Source organism: Lates calcarifer, linkage group LG4, assembly GCF_001640805.2.
Source record: "Lates calcarifer isolate ASB-BC8 linkage group LG4, TLL_Latcal_v3, whole genome shotgun sequence".
Lineage (NCBI taxonomy): Eukaryota > Metazoa > Chordata > Actinopteri > Centropomidae > Lates > Lates calcarifer.
This window is the reverse complement of record NC_066836.1, coordinates 12,978,157-12,991,476: the sequence shown is the minus strand read 5'-3', so window position 1 is coordinate 12,991,476 and position 13,320 is coordinate 12,978,157. Positions and strand designations below refer to the sequence as shown.

The window sequence follows — 13,320 nt, the reverse complement described above, 5'->3', positions numbered from 1 at the left end:
GCTTAGCTGATCAACCAAGCATAATGAACTGTTCTGAAAGCAAGACAAATGGATGTATATTGCCTCGAAGGATGCATCACGCTGATCTCACTTCTTAATGGGAAAACCTTGATAGTGCCTGTCGCATCTCCACATGCTGTACCTGAGTGACCTAAGACAAATCTGCTCATTATACTCTGACTCTGCAGGCTGATGTTATACTGCAGTTGGTGGTATGAGTCTCAGTAAAAAGTTGATATGTCAATGTTTATTTACACAGTGCCTGTCATAGCCAAGTGCATCGTGAAACATAAATAAAGCATATGGATATGGATATGCCATTGATCAAAAACAAAGGTGATGTGTAAAAATGCAATTCAGGCTCCTGGTAAGCAGCGTAAGAAGAACGCTACAGTGAGGATGTGAAACTGAAACTGAATTATCAGTGGTGTTTCACATTATTTGCAACAGTGCAGTAGTCACCTGACATCCCAGAAATCAAGGTGAAAGTAATTGAATTCTTGTCCTCATCTGATGGTTAATCCTTCCATTTATTCATTGTCTTTTAATTGGCAAATAAATGACAGCTCCGGCAACTTACCCTGGTTGTGTGTGAGGGTCAGCACATAGTTGTCGACACTGGACAGAGGAGGATTCCACCTCAGCAGGGCTCCTTGCGGAGTGATGTTGAGGGCCGTCAACTCAGATGGCAGGTCCATAGCTAGGATTATAATACAACAAAAATATATGTATGATGTAAAAAACAAACAAACCAACAACATCAACAACAACAGGCTCTTCATAAGAGATCAGTTTTCAAGACATTTCCGATAGATTTTCAGTCACATATGACTGATGTTACATGTTCATTATATAGATCACCAAAAAATGATTAATGGTTTCATTTATGAAATGACATAAATTACTCAAAGATACTCAGTTTACTCTGATAAAAAAACAAAACAAAAAAAACTATCACATTTAAGAAGCTGGAACCAGAGTAGGTTTGGCATTACTTGCTTCAGGTCTACTACTAATAAATAAAATTTGGAAAGGTTCACTTCATAACAAAGGCCCTTCACAGCTGGCTGCTGCAGGACTTCTCATCTCAGGTATTTTGAAATGCTCGACCACTAATTTGTACACAACGTATAGATCTGTGTCATATTTGCTGTCAAATGCGAAGAGGAAGTCATAGTGTATCAAGTGGCTTGTAATATGGTTACATAATATCTATTACACCTAATTACATCTAAACAATTTTAAATGAAAAAACATCATTCAGCTCACATCTCAGTTATAATTATAGAAACCCACACACAGAAGAGCTTTGCATTTATACTGATTGATAATGACTCTCGTTGCCATTTTGATCACTGTTTCTTCTAACACATCAAAGAGAAATTATAGAGTCAAATAGGCAGTAGGAACTCTCACATATTCTCCTGAGCTCACTGTTTCCCCACCCTCTTCCTAATTTCATTCTCAGACTGCTGGACATGCCAAAATTGAGTCTGAATTTAATTATACCTTTAACCTCAGTGTTTCAACCCCAATTTCTCCTCAGGCGTGTTATTTTGGCACGGCAGAGAGCGTGGCGTGGAGAACACAGACCACTGCATGTGCTCCAAAGCTCTGCCCAGATGAGGTAATTAATATTGCCCTGCCCTCATCAGAATAAAAAAGAATTGTGCTCATTAGCACACCGAAGTGAGCAAGAGTCTTTCTTTTCACTGCAATAGATGAACAAACCTGATTAAAATCATTACTTTAATTGCAAAAAGGTTTTAGTGAATTTAATGGAGGCTTGCCAAGTCAATTAGAGAGCCAAAGGAGACGAAGTAGAGATGGCCAAAAAACAAAAAAAATAAACAGGTCATCTTCCTTCATCAGGGACTGTGATAATCCAATCATCTCGCTCCATCTCCTGATTGTACCGGTGAATCACAGGCCCGAGCCAACTACGTCATGCTCGCACTCGGATCTGTATCTGAACGTCGAGCACCAGTGCTTATCATCATGTTTGGATTTAAGACAAAAAGGAACAAAGGCTGCTATGTGACTACAGGATGGGGCCGTGGTGCAGTTATATGATGAGAGGAATCTCAGCACAATTAAACTTCAAGTGTCAGCTGCCAGAAAGCCGCGTTTAACATGCTATACTGACAACATCTATCCGTGAATACAGGGGAGCGTGGACATTGAGATAATGATGATGCGATTTAGCAGCCTCCTCCGGTAAAAACCTACTGTTCGCACAGAACGACGACAAATACAGCATGCACAAACACTGGTATCATCCTTCCACATTAGTTTAGACACACCTGTGTAACTTGGTTTCATATCTCATTAAATAAAAAGATGTTTTTTTATTTTTATTTTAACCAAGAGTTTTCTTGCAGACAGCTTCTAAGAATCTGATTCATTATTCATCTGTATCAAGAAAACCAGACTAGTTTACAGTAGCCTACACTCAATAATAATAGCATCATTACTGCAATACTTAAAATATCTTTTTCATTAGTTGAATAATACATTTAAAAGTGTAATAATATTTAGCAGTGACTGTTATGAAGCTGTCTACTTAGGGAAACATCTGAAAAGTCACATCTGACAATCACAGCTGAAGGCATCAGGTATCATCTAGCTAATCATGCTGAAAGCCCTTAGCCTCTCCTTAACCTACTGAGCTGACACTGGCTAATAGATCCTAATTATATGATCCTGAGTATAGATGACTGACTATCATTTACTCTCTGCTAGCTTAAGCTGTCGGTCAGTACTGCCCCTACTAACTAGCTACAACAAATTGGGCTGGAGTATTATGACAAATGCAGCAAGAGAAGCAATCCGTGCTAACTTTTTCAAAAAGGTACATGGTGGTTTTCTCTCTGCACAGACACCAGTTAGGAATCCACATTTAGAAGGTAACAGCCAATAGTTAATTTTATAGTTTATAGCTGACTCAGGAAATAGACGTTGATACAGTTTAAAAGCCTCCTAACAGGTTTGATTCCGCCCTTGATTTTATTGGGGACAACTGGGCACAGGGACGTTGTAGTCACATTTTATGTTGTTGGTGTCCTTTTTACGTCTGAATAAAGCATCACAAAAAACTTTTTGACACCTTGTGCGTTGTTGAGTGTGGTATTTTAGTGGTGCCCCAGCTGTGTTGGTTGGCCATGAGGTCAGTCTGCTTTGTGCTGTGCCAGTGGTCATTATGTAGCTCAGACTGCAGGAGATAGTTCACTTAGTAAGACACACTGGGCCGTTTTACTTCCCAGTCTATCTCTACATCCCCTCTCATTACTGTGGAGGCTGAGCTGCCTCACTGAATAAAAAAAAAAAAAAAGCATCAGTTATCAGTGTGTGAGTGTGTCCTCCACATTAACCACAGAGCTATACTGGGTATATTTGTGACACCATACTAATACTCATGTGGGGCAGACCACAGCCATGAAAATATTTGTAGCTGCTGCACCAGCAGTATGTGAGCTGACCTGTTGTAATGTTGTCAATGCTCAATTAAGATTCTGAGTATACTCTTATGAAGAGGTAAATATGCTTGCTAATACATTTTATTTGAAAAGTGAGACATGGCCGATCATTACACCCAGTCAGCAGGTAATGATTAGTTGAAGTATTCATTAAATAAATGGTTAGTCAATCATTAGTATAACATTACAAAGCAGTCTGCTGTGAGATTGTCTCTGCAGGCACACACACTCAATATCATTATAATCCTCTGTTCAGAGTTATTCAGGAACTACTTGTTAGTTATGTAATTGGCAGTTAACTCCCTTCCTGTTAATAACTACTTTCTGCACCTTCCTGTAAAGTGTGACTGGACCACTTAGTTTAAATGACCAGTATTTCACCTGCAATGGATTATAACGTCAGTGATCTTTTGCAGCACTTAAGCAGACACATTGCGCTGAGACTGTGACACATGTAACAGGGCCAGAAGAATGCTAACCTGAAAACGGCAGGCTGCTGCACACCAAAGACAAGTCCTACCTAACAAGCCTCGCTGGTTTCTGACAAGGAGAAAAAGGTTTTCAAAGCTGAAAACCATGTTCTCTGTCTTTCTTTTTTCGTTTTTCCTTTCCTGCTTTCTTTTGGAGTTTCATATTAATCTCTGCCTGGCAACACGTCCTTTATCCATATGTTCCATTTAATTAATACTTATATCTGTTGGTTCCCTTAAACATTTATCTTTTTGTTGTTCAGCGTTAACTATGATTTTATGGGACATTTTAATAAAGCTTCCATTCTGTCTGATTTTGAGATATCTGGTAGAAAAAAATGGACAAGCAGGGAGGATTTTAATAGTCTTTCTCCAACCCTAAGTTTTGGGAAGATTGATCCTTTACTAGGGGTCCTGACACTCTGCTAATGAGCACCGTCATTAGCCCTTAAACAAGCCTTCACATGGTCCATTTAGTGTCAGCCCTCCCAAATTCATCTTAGATTAGCAGTACCTGCTGTGTTGGCAGAATTAAATATGGCTCCCTGCCTTTTTTTCATCCCCTCTGACAATAATTGATTACAGAGTCGAAGTAAGTAGCAATTCAAGTCATTACATACTTGGCCAGGCAGTGTTGGATTACTCTTCCAATCCCCTGTTTATGTATTGTTGTTGAAAGCGGTATTAAAATGTCCCTGGTTGGGTATTGTGCGCGATGTGAGGAAAATGTTATTTACCATTTCTAACAAGCTTGACTTTGGAGCTATGTTCTTTTCAGGCTATTACAGCCCCAACGGCTCTGCTCATTGTAAGTACACTGGGACTGTTTGAAAAGGGAGCTGATAATAGAGAAAGAGCAAGACAGAGACGAGAAAGAGAGCGAAAGAGACTCTTTCAGCTTCTTCTTCTTTCTCACTGGATTCTTGAACCTGGTGAATCAGGTCTCATTGGCATGCAAACACACCTTCTGCTCTCTCCTCTCTCCTGTTCTGTGCCTTCCACAGCTCAGCTCAGCTTTTCCTCTCTCTCTCTCCCTCACACACACACGCACACACACACACACACACAGAGGATTATGCATACAACACTAGGAGAGTGTGTTAATCTTAGGTTAGTGGAATTCTTTCACAGAGAAGAATATTTACATGTGTGTGTGCAAATGAGGGTTTATGTTTTCCTAACTTAAGTTTTGGTGCAAAGTGAAGAGTCGGAAATGAGAGAGCTACAGCGTTCTCCCTTAAGAGAAAGAGTGGGAGAAGGAGAGGCATAACAATGCAGAATAGAAGGAAAGGGATAAAGAAATAAGCAAGGGAGGAAAGCACAGAGAGAGAGGGCAGAGAGTGAGATGGAGTTGGGAGTAGGTTACCAATTACTGGGTCATGGAATGGACAGTTCCATTTATTGCAGCAGCAAAGATTGCACCTCCTGCAATGTTAGCTGTACCCTTAGATTTTGTCTGACGTCTGTGTGTGTGTGTGTGCGCGTGTAAGGCTGTTGCTCTTTTTAGTACAAATCTCCCGACGCAGAGCTGTTATTGTTGTGGGAAGAACAATTGGTCTGAAAGTCTAGCAGAGGATGAAGAATTCTTCATTCATTTTACATGGCAAACATTTTGTCCCTGTGCCGCCCACTCACAGCGGGAACATTTTATCAGAGAGTCGTAGTCGAAGCAGCGAGGGATGTGGTTTTAATGCAGTGCGGCCTCCTATTTTCACAAGAGCAGAACATGGTTAAAGCAAGGAATCAGACTAGGAAACACTAGAAGTAGGCAGCCTGCCCAACCAACCTGCTGCAAACAGAAAAAAGTGCCTCTGACCAAAGCCTCTTTTGTTTAGAGCTGCAACAGTTAGTCGATTTTGATAATCATCGTTTGAGCCCATTCTCCGGTTCTAGCTTCTCAAGTGTGATGATTTGCTGTTTTCCTTTGCCTTGTACAACATGAAATTAAATATTTTAAGGTTTTGGAATATTGGTTGCACAAAACAAGCAAACAAAGGACATTATACTACATACTACATTCTACATTATACATATGTTCTTATGCTGCTAATATGTTTTGGTGAACAAAAGACACTATGGCACTAAGCTCACTAACTACATCTATGAAACCACAGCAAGAGAAAAATGGCAGCAAAAATTTAAGGTTGTTGCAAGTCAGCTAAAGAGAGACCTCAAACTTTAAGTTGATGTACTTCTTCAATCTTCAAAGATCAAAAATTGAACTTAGCAAATGCAACTGCAGCATCTGTGTTGACTGAAAATGTACTGTAGGTGGTCGCTACTGATTGACAAAACAAAATATTATAGGCTCTCACCTGTGAAGACGGAAGTGCTGACCACCTTGCTCTCCTGGCTCCCTCTGACAGCGTTGAGACTGATCTCGTATTCTGTAGCAGGAAACAGACTGGACAATGTGTAGTTGGTCACATCGCTGTCAATCACCACGCTGTCCACTCGACCTGCAGGACACACCACAGAGAGAGAGAGAGAGAGAAAGAGAGACCAACATCAGAACAACCCATTTCCTCATGTAAAGAGTATACTGCTTAGCCAACTGGTGAGCGTTTTGCATCACAGAGTAAATATATAATCAAGGCAGAATTTTAATTAAAAATTCAATTAAATTTCACTGATAAAATGTTGTAATTAATTAGGTATAGCAGGGTGTGTAACTGGGTGCTCTGCCACAAAATATTTTACATCAGAGAGAACCGCTACAGCAAATGCCATGTTCATTTAACTGTAACAAGGGAAAGCTGTGTGCCATGTATATGTTGATATAATAAACACCTTGTTATAAGAATGCAATGAGGACAAACATTAACATATATAAAATATACACTACCTCTGGCTGACTGGTAGGACAACTTATAGTATTCAAATGGAGCCAGTGGTTTGATCCAGGAAATAGTCACTGCGTCCTCACTCACATCTGACACCGTCATCTCTTTTGGTGGGTCCATGCCTGGTGGGGGAGGGGGGTAAGGAAACGTTAATGTGTGGTCAAAATGGTCTATAAGAGACAACATGGGAGACTGAATGTTCTGAAAGGACAAGCTTATCTATGAATGGCCCTGTTTACATCTGGCATTAATGTGCATCTAGGATGATCCCATCAAAAGTGGACAGTACAGGTGTGAATGGTGTGAAAGATGGGTCTGGGCCACATCTAATGTCATTGTTTTAGCAGTGTGTAGGCAAATGTGTCCTGAGCTACAGTGAAGAACTGTCCACTCGACTGATGTTCTCTGCACAAGTGGAGGCACATACTCAGTTATACTAATTCAGTTGGTTCTCAAATTGTATGAGCTGGCTTTGTCCACGCCGTGAAAAATTCGAAAGCAATTTGGTTTGCCTGGAACACGCCCATAGACCCAGTCTGTTTTGTTTTCATTTCTTCTTCTTTTGATTTCTGTAAGATTAGGAACAGGAAGTGCATTACTGCTTCCCACCAGTTAAACGCAGCAATGCATTTGGTCTTTGCACAGGGAAATTATATGTTTATCTACAAATAGAACTGGAAAGTGAGTTCTGATCATAAGAGCTCAAGTATGTGGAGATGCATTTTAATGCCAAGTGTGAACTGATGTTGAGTTGTCCACTTGTGATCAGATCACCCAAAATGGATGTTAATGCCAGGTGGGAACAGGGCCAATCTCATGGTTGACAGATCAGATGATTCTGATCACAGAAGTAGAAAAGGAGCACATTATGTGGTATGTTACTGCACAAGATCAGGAATTTACATAAAGATCTAAAAGGAAACAGTGCCCTTGAAAGCCCAAGTATTTCAGTAATCCCCATTTGGATAATTTTTAATCTCCTCATCATTACATTTACATAAACAGACATGTCCTTGGACTGTTGAAGCACATGCATTTTTAATGCAAATTTGAAAAAAAAAGAAAAAAGAACACCATCAAAAGATATTCCAGGAGAAATCCAGCTGCATAAAGCTAAAAGAACAAAATGGGTGGCATTAGCATTGAGACTGTGCAGGATTTACACAGAGGAACCCCGCCCCCATCCAAACCCCACTGACAATTTGTTTTACGTGTCTCCTGAGATGATCAAGCTGCCACAGAAAAGGTTATGGCGAAAACAATGTGCGCAAACAATTAAATTCATGGCAGGTTCTTAGCTATTAGAGGAAGAAACAGAGGGATAAAGAAAGTTAGAGAGGGGGAAAGAAAAAGACAAGAAAGAGGAGGAAGAGATTTAGTGATCTTTTCTATCGCTTGTTATGGACAAGGGCAGAAAACAACTACTCCACTCTCTCTCTCCCACTTTGAAAAGAATAATGGCTGTTATTCACAAGTGCAGGAGTCAATATATAACTCTTGGCTTTGAACTTAAATTCCACTTGTATGAAATGCAGTAGCATTCATATAAGTTGTGATTATTCATCTATGAGTATCTTACTAATTGTGTTTGCTTTGGCAAAGGTGTCACCCAAGAATAATAGCTGAAAAATTATATTTTCTGATGAAGCTTCCTGAGGGTTACAAAATAGCTCTGTCAGAGACTGTGTCCCTTTAGAAAATCACAATTCAATTTGCACTGTGTAAGCTAATAAATGAACGTGGCCCACTGGTCCTCAGGCTGAATCACATTAAGACTCCCTTTACACTGACCACAGCAATATGAACCAACACGCCAACTGTAACTGTGGCTAAAACGTGTAGGAAAACAGCATGTTTTCAAATGCAGCAAATGTAATCCTAAAAGCACATCTAATTATACAAGGAAAGCCAGAGTGCAGTCTCTGATCAGCGCTCACATTCAAACCTGCGAGATCAAAGTAGGACACCAAAATTACCACAGTCTTAAGACAGGTGGAAGAAAATACTGTACATCTGTCTTGAAATCCCTCATCCAATTTCACCCTCAAAATCTGCTTATCATCATGTGTGGGTGAATGTAAAGAGAGAGAGTGGGGGAGAGGGAGAGTGGGTGCTTCAAGCTGCCAAGGTATTATATGAACCTGGCACAAAAATCAAGATGACAGCATGCAGGTGTCTCTGGCACTGATGCAAAGTTACCATCTCTATTGTTCAATCCTGACATCAATCCTTTCACTCTTTGTCTTCAGCCCTCTCTTATTTTCTCTTTTGTCAATTCTTCTTTTGTCCCCCTTTCTAGAAAAGATAAACAGAAATTCTCCCTTCTCTTTTTCCCATTGTCTATTCCTCAAGCAGTTTATAATACTGACCCTCATCTCATTCATCCTCTTCTAGGATGAGAATAGCACACTTGTAATAAAAAAAAGAATGTTCTGAGACTCCTTTTCACAGAATACGCCAGTTAATGATTTTTTTTTAATAATAATACTTTATAATATATATATAAAAAATAAGGGGAGTAATGTCAGGGATTTTTGTGGCACAGTTGGAATTAAAACATTTTCATTAAAAGAAATCGAGAGAAATTTCAAAAACTGTGAGAAGAGATAAAGAAAGACAAGACTAAAAAGATTCATTTCAGCTGCATAGATGTAAACAGAGCTCAGAACAAAGCAGAAGCAGACTCTTGTTCTTTCACTAAAATTCACAGTAACACTTTGAGCCCTCACTGCGCCCGTCCTTCCCCTCTCTCTGCATCCTTCTCTTTATTAGAGGGCCATTTATCAGCACTTTCTCAAATATTCCCCAGTGTTAAAATTTTGTATTAGTGAAATCTGGATGGTTGTTCAGACCGGCCGCTGACTCATATTTCCTGCATGTTGCAAAACTCAGCCATCTGATACCACAGAGGAACAAAACAAGCTAGGATTTTTGGTACTGTGTCTCTAAGTCTGGTAAAGAAAAAAAATAAAAAAAATAAAAACCTTTAAGGCAGATCTCTAATTACAAAATTCATTCTGCTGTGGCTCTGTGCAAATGAAATGCTCAAACAGCATTTTTGCAAATACATATTTAATTTGAAATCACTCTGTATTTCCATTTCTTACACAGATTTTCCTTCTCCTTCCCTCTCTCACTTTACCTCACATGTGCTAATTCACCACTTTCCTTCCAAAAACAAACAAACAAACAAACAAAAAAATGCCTCTGTCCATTTCTAACCTTCTAGCCCTGGTTTCTCTCCTTAATCCTAAATTCAGAGACATTCAAGGATTCCACCTTGTCTCAGTAAACCTCCAAAACACAACCCACTCAAGTCAATTAAATGGCTAGTTGATCAACAGAGAAATTACTACAAACTACCAAATAGTTGCTGATAATAACTTAAGTTCTTTTACAAGCAAAAAAATACATTACCCAGCTACAGCCTCTCAGGTTTGATGATTAGTAGTCTTTTTTCTTAAGTGGTAGTAAATTGACTATCTTTTTGTGTCTGAGTGTTGGTTGGACAAAACAAGCAATTTAAGGATATTTCTTCAGAATCAAAGAAACTGTGATGGACATTATTCACTGTTTTTGACATTTCTATAGACCATGTAATTCATCAATCTATACATGAGCTGATCATGTGAATGGCTGTTGGTTGCAGCCCTTGATCTCATGATGAGTTCACATGTAAAGAATAATCCATGCATGCTTGCAATTGCATAGAGAAACAGCATGCTGCTCATGTTTATCTGTCTTCCTCTTAGACACCACTTTGTCATGAAATCAAGCAGCTCACCTGTAGTGAGTGATGCTGTAATAGGTTCAGAGGTAACATCCCCTTGAATTGTGATTAGACTGATGGTGTACTGAGTGGACGGCAGCAGCCCCTGGACCAGTGACCTCGTCTTGGAGCCATCCAGCGTCACCTTAGAGGTGTCGGTCCCGTCGGCGGAGCTGTAGCTCAGGATGAAGAGGTCGGCGGGTGGCGCTGGGGCGCTCCACGCCACCGACACAGAGTCTGAAGTCACCTCTGACAAGTAGAGGTGGGTTACGGGTCTGATTCCTGGAGGAGCGGAGGGTCCAAAGGTCATTTGATAGGTTTCGAGGACAAGCATGAAGCCCGGAAACAGCGAAGAAAAAAAAAAGGGAAAAAATAAAACGCCGCCATCGTTATGGAGATGACAGACAAGCAATTCAGTGATGGATGGAAGCAGTCCTGGATGGTGTAACAGATCGTTAATAATACAGTTGAGAAAATTAGCCTTGGGCGTAATCTTGATGGGGCAGGTGAGAGACAGAGCAGACCACAATCATGTGGAAGTCATGATTTAATTGGTCGTAAAAAAAAAAAAGAAAGAGAAACTAATGAGATTATCCTCCATAAAGATGAAGATGTGATGAGACTGTTCACAATAAGAAAATGGAGAAATGATGATGATACCAGATGCTGTTGTCAAAATGTATGACCTGGACAGGAGATGATGTAATGAATATGAACCAGAGCAGCAGCTGACACAGCAACAAATGCAAGAGGATTTGAATTTAATCAGCCATGTGGTGATGTATAAATAGCAGGAAAGATGCAGTGACATTGACTTCTCCTTTTCTGATTCATCCTGATTAAAGTCAAACTGTTTTCTTTGTAGTCAGTCATCATTTGAAACCTGCATCATTTACACTCGCCCATGTTTATGTTCCTCTCTTCTTTTACTAGTAAATCACTACCTTTTATCGTCGTCTGCCAATTTACTTCATTACTGCCCTGTGCGGTCAGCAGAAATCTGTAGCACGTAAACCCCGTGCTAGTGGTGTACATGCGTGTTCTTGTGCGCAAGAGCTGGTAGAAGATGTGAACAACACAAGGACACACACTCAACCAAACGAAAACTCCACATGCTAGCTTTATAGAGAGAAAGGATAAATATGGATTATGTTTTGCTGAGAAAGGAGTTATTGTTGGTGTACTTTGATGGCCAAGATGATAGCGACAAGTCTTTTGCTAATGACTTAAAAGCCATTGCAAAAAAATGACCTCAAGGACGTGACGTAGGTGATGTGTAATGATAACCTGTCATGTCCTGTAGGTCTTACTGTAATGTCAATTCTGAGTTTCATAGCACAGAAAATGTTGGTGATTCTACTTGTATAATGTCTTTGATATTATTTTATATCTTTATTTGATAGCACTTTCAGTATTTTATACTGGTTGCATTATGGTAAATGTCAGGGCTGAATCTAAATCTAGTTTCTACAAGTCATGCCACTGTATATCGGCCTCTTCCAAAAGTGCATTATTAAATCATTAAATCATAATGTTAATGGATGGTATATGACAATTATAGACTGCAGATAATGAGAACAAACTATATTGCTCCTAATGGAAAAGTTTTCTCACTCTTGCTGGGGTTAGCATTAAATATCTTACAAAGCTTGGAAAAGAATAGGAATGAATGAATAAATGAATAAACAAACAAATGAATCCATAAAAAATATATGTAAATGAATACATATGGTGAATTAACAATCCTCTGTTGCTCTCTGAGTAATGTAGTGTAAAATACAACTGTGATGATAAATAAATGAATAAATAATGAGAAGTTTGCAGATAACTACTCACAGCATTTGGCAGAGGATATATTCAGTGACTAAGACAAACTGTAGGTCAGACAGTGGTGCTCCAGAGGCAGTTTGAGATTTATATTTTAAGATCAAACTCTGGATTATTCACCAGATTTTTTTTTTTTCCTCTATGATGATGAGTTCACCTGAGCACAGGAAGACAGATGTTGCCAATATGGCCAAGTGAACAGTGGATGAGAAGATGACAGGTAATTAATTATTTTTCCTCTGATTCTCTTGATCTGTCATTTTATCATTCTCTCATCTCTCCTCTCCAGATGGTCAGAGCGCTACCACTGAAGGAAACCGCAGATAGCAAAAAAGACGATGAATGCGATCTCTGTGATGATGGCAATGATGGTTGCGAAGGTGACAACTCTCATGAAGAAGAAAAGAGTTGATGATGATGAAGAAAAGAATGGAAAATTTGACAGCAGTTGAGCGCGTGCCCACCGTTTTGACACCACTGTTTGCACGACTGAAAATCACATCAAGCTTTTTGTAAAAAAAAAAAAAAAAAATTAACAAAGGGCTGGCAGAGCCGAGCAGACTGACAGGCAATCAGATAAATAGTTGGATGGATAGACACAAGTTTGGAGAAAAATGAACTGAGCTGTGATTGAGATTCTCAGAGAAAGAGGTAACACAGAGCAGTGCAAGCACACAGCAGTGAGTGTGACAGGAAAACTGAGAGAATGTGTTGTTGAAAAGGGATGAGAAGACACAGAAACACAAATACATTCAGATGCAGAACAGAGGTGCAATTAGGGAACACTTGTAACAAGCTTATTAGCTGACTTGACTAATTTACCTCCGCTAATTACTTCTTCAAAGTCTTTTAAGGTCCTCCATTTTCTTTTAGCGTGACTCGCCTTACCTGCTGCAGCACTTTATTTCATTCTATTCACCATTCAACTTCATTAT

The 13,320-nt window shown here is 39.5% G+C and overlaps 1 protein-coding gene across 3 annotated transcripts in view; it reads right to left on the bottom strand.

Annotated features, from left to right (window-relative positions):
• Positions 1-13,320, bottom strand: part of tnr (tenascin R (restrictin, janusin)) — a 156,076-nt gene that overhangs the window by 28,059 nt on the left and 114,697 nt on the right. For 2 of the 3 annotated variants that reach the window (XM_018676685.1, XM_051070033.1), the window contains 4 exons: positions 10,574-10,840; positions 6,792-6,911; positions 6,262-6,405; positions 581-700 (listed from right to left, as the gene is read on the bottom strand). In XM_018676685.1, coding sequence (XP_018532201.1) covers positions 581-700; positions 6,262-6,405; positions 6,792-6,911; positions 10,574-10,840 — 651 coding nt within the window. The remainder of the gene's footprint in view (positions 1-580; positions 701-6,261; positions 6,406-6,791; positions 6,912-10,573; positions 10,841-13,320) is intronic. The other variant, XM_018676686.1, reaches the window with a different exon arrangement.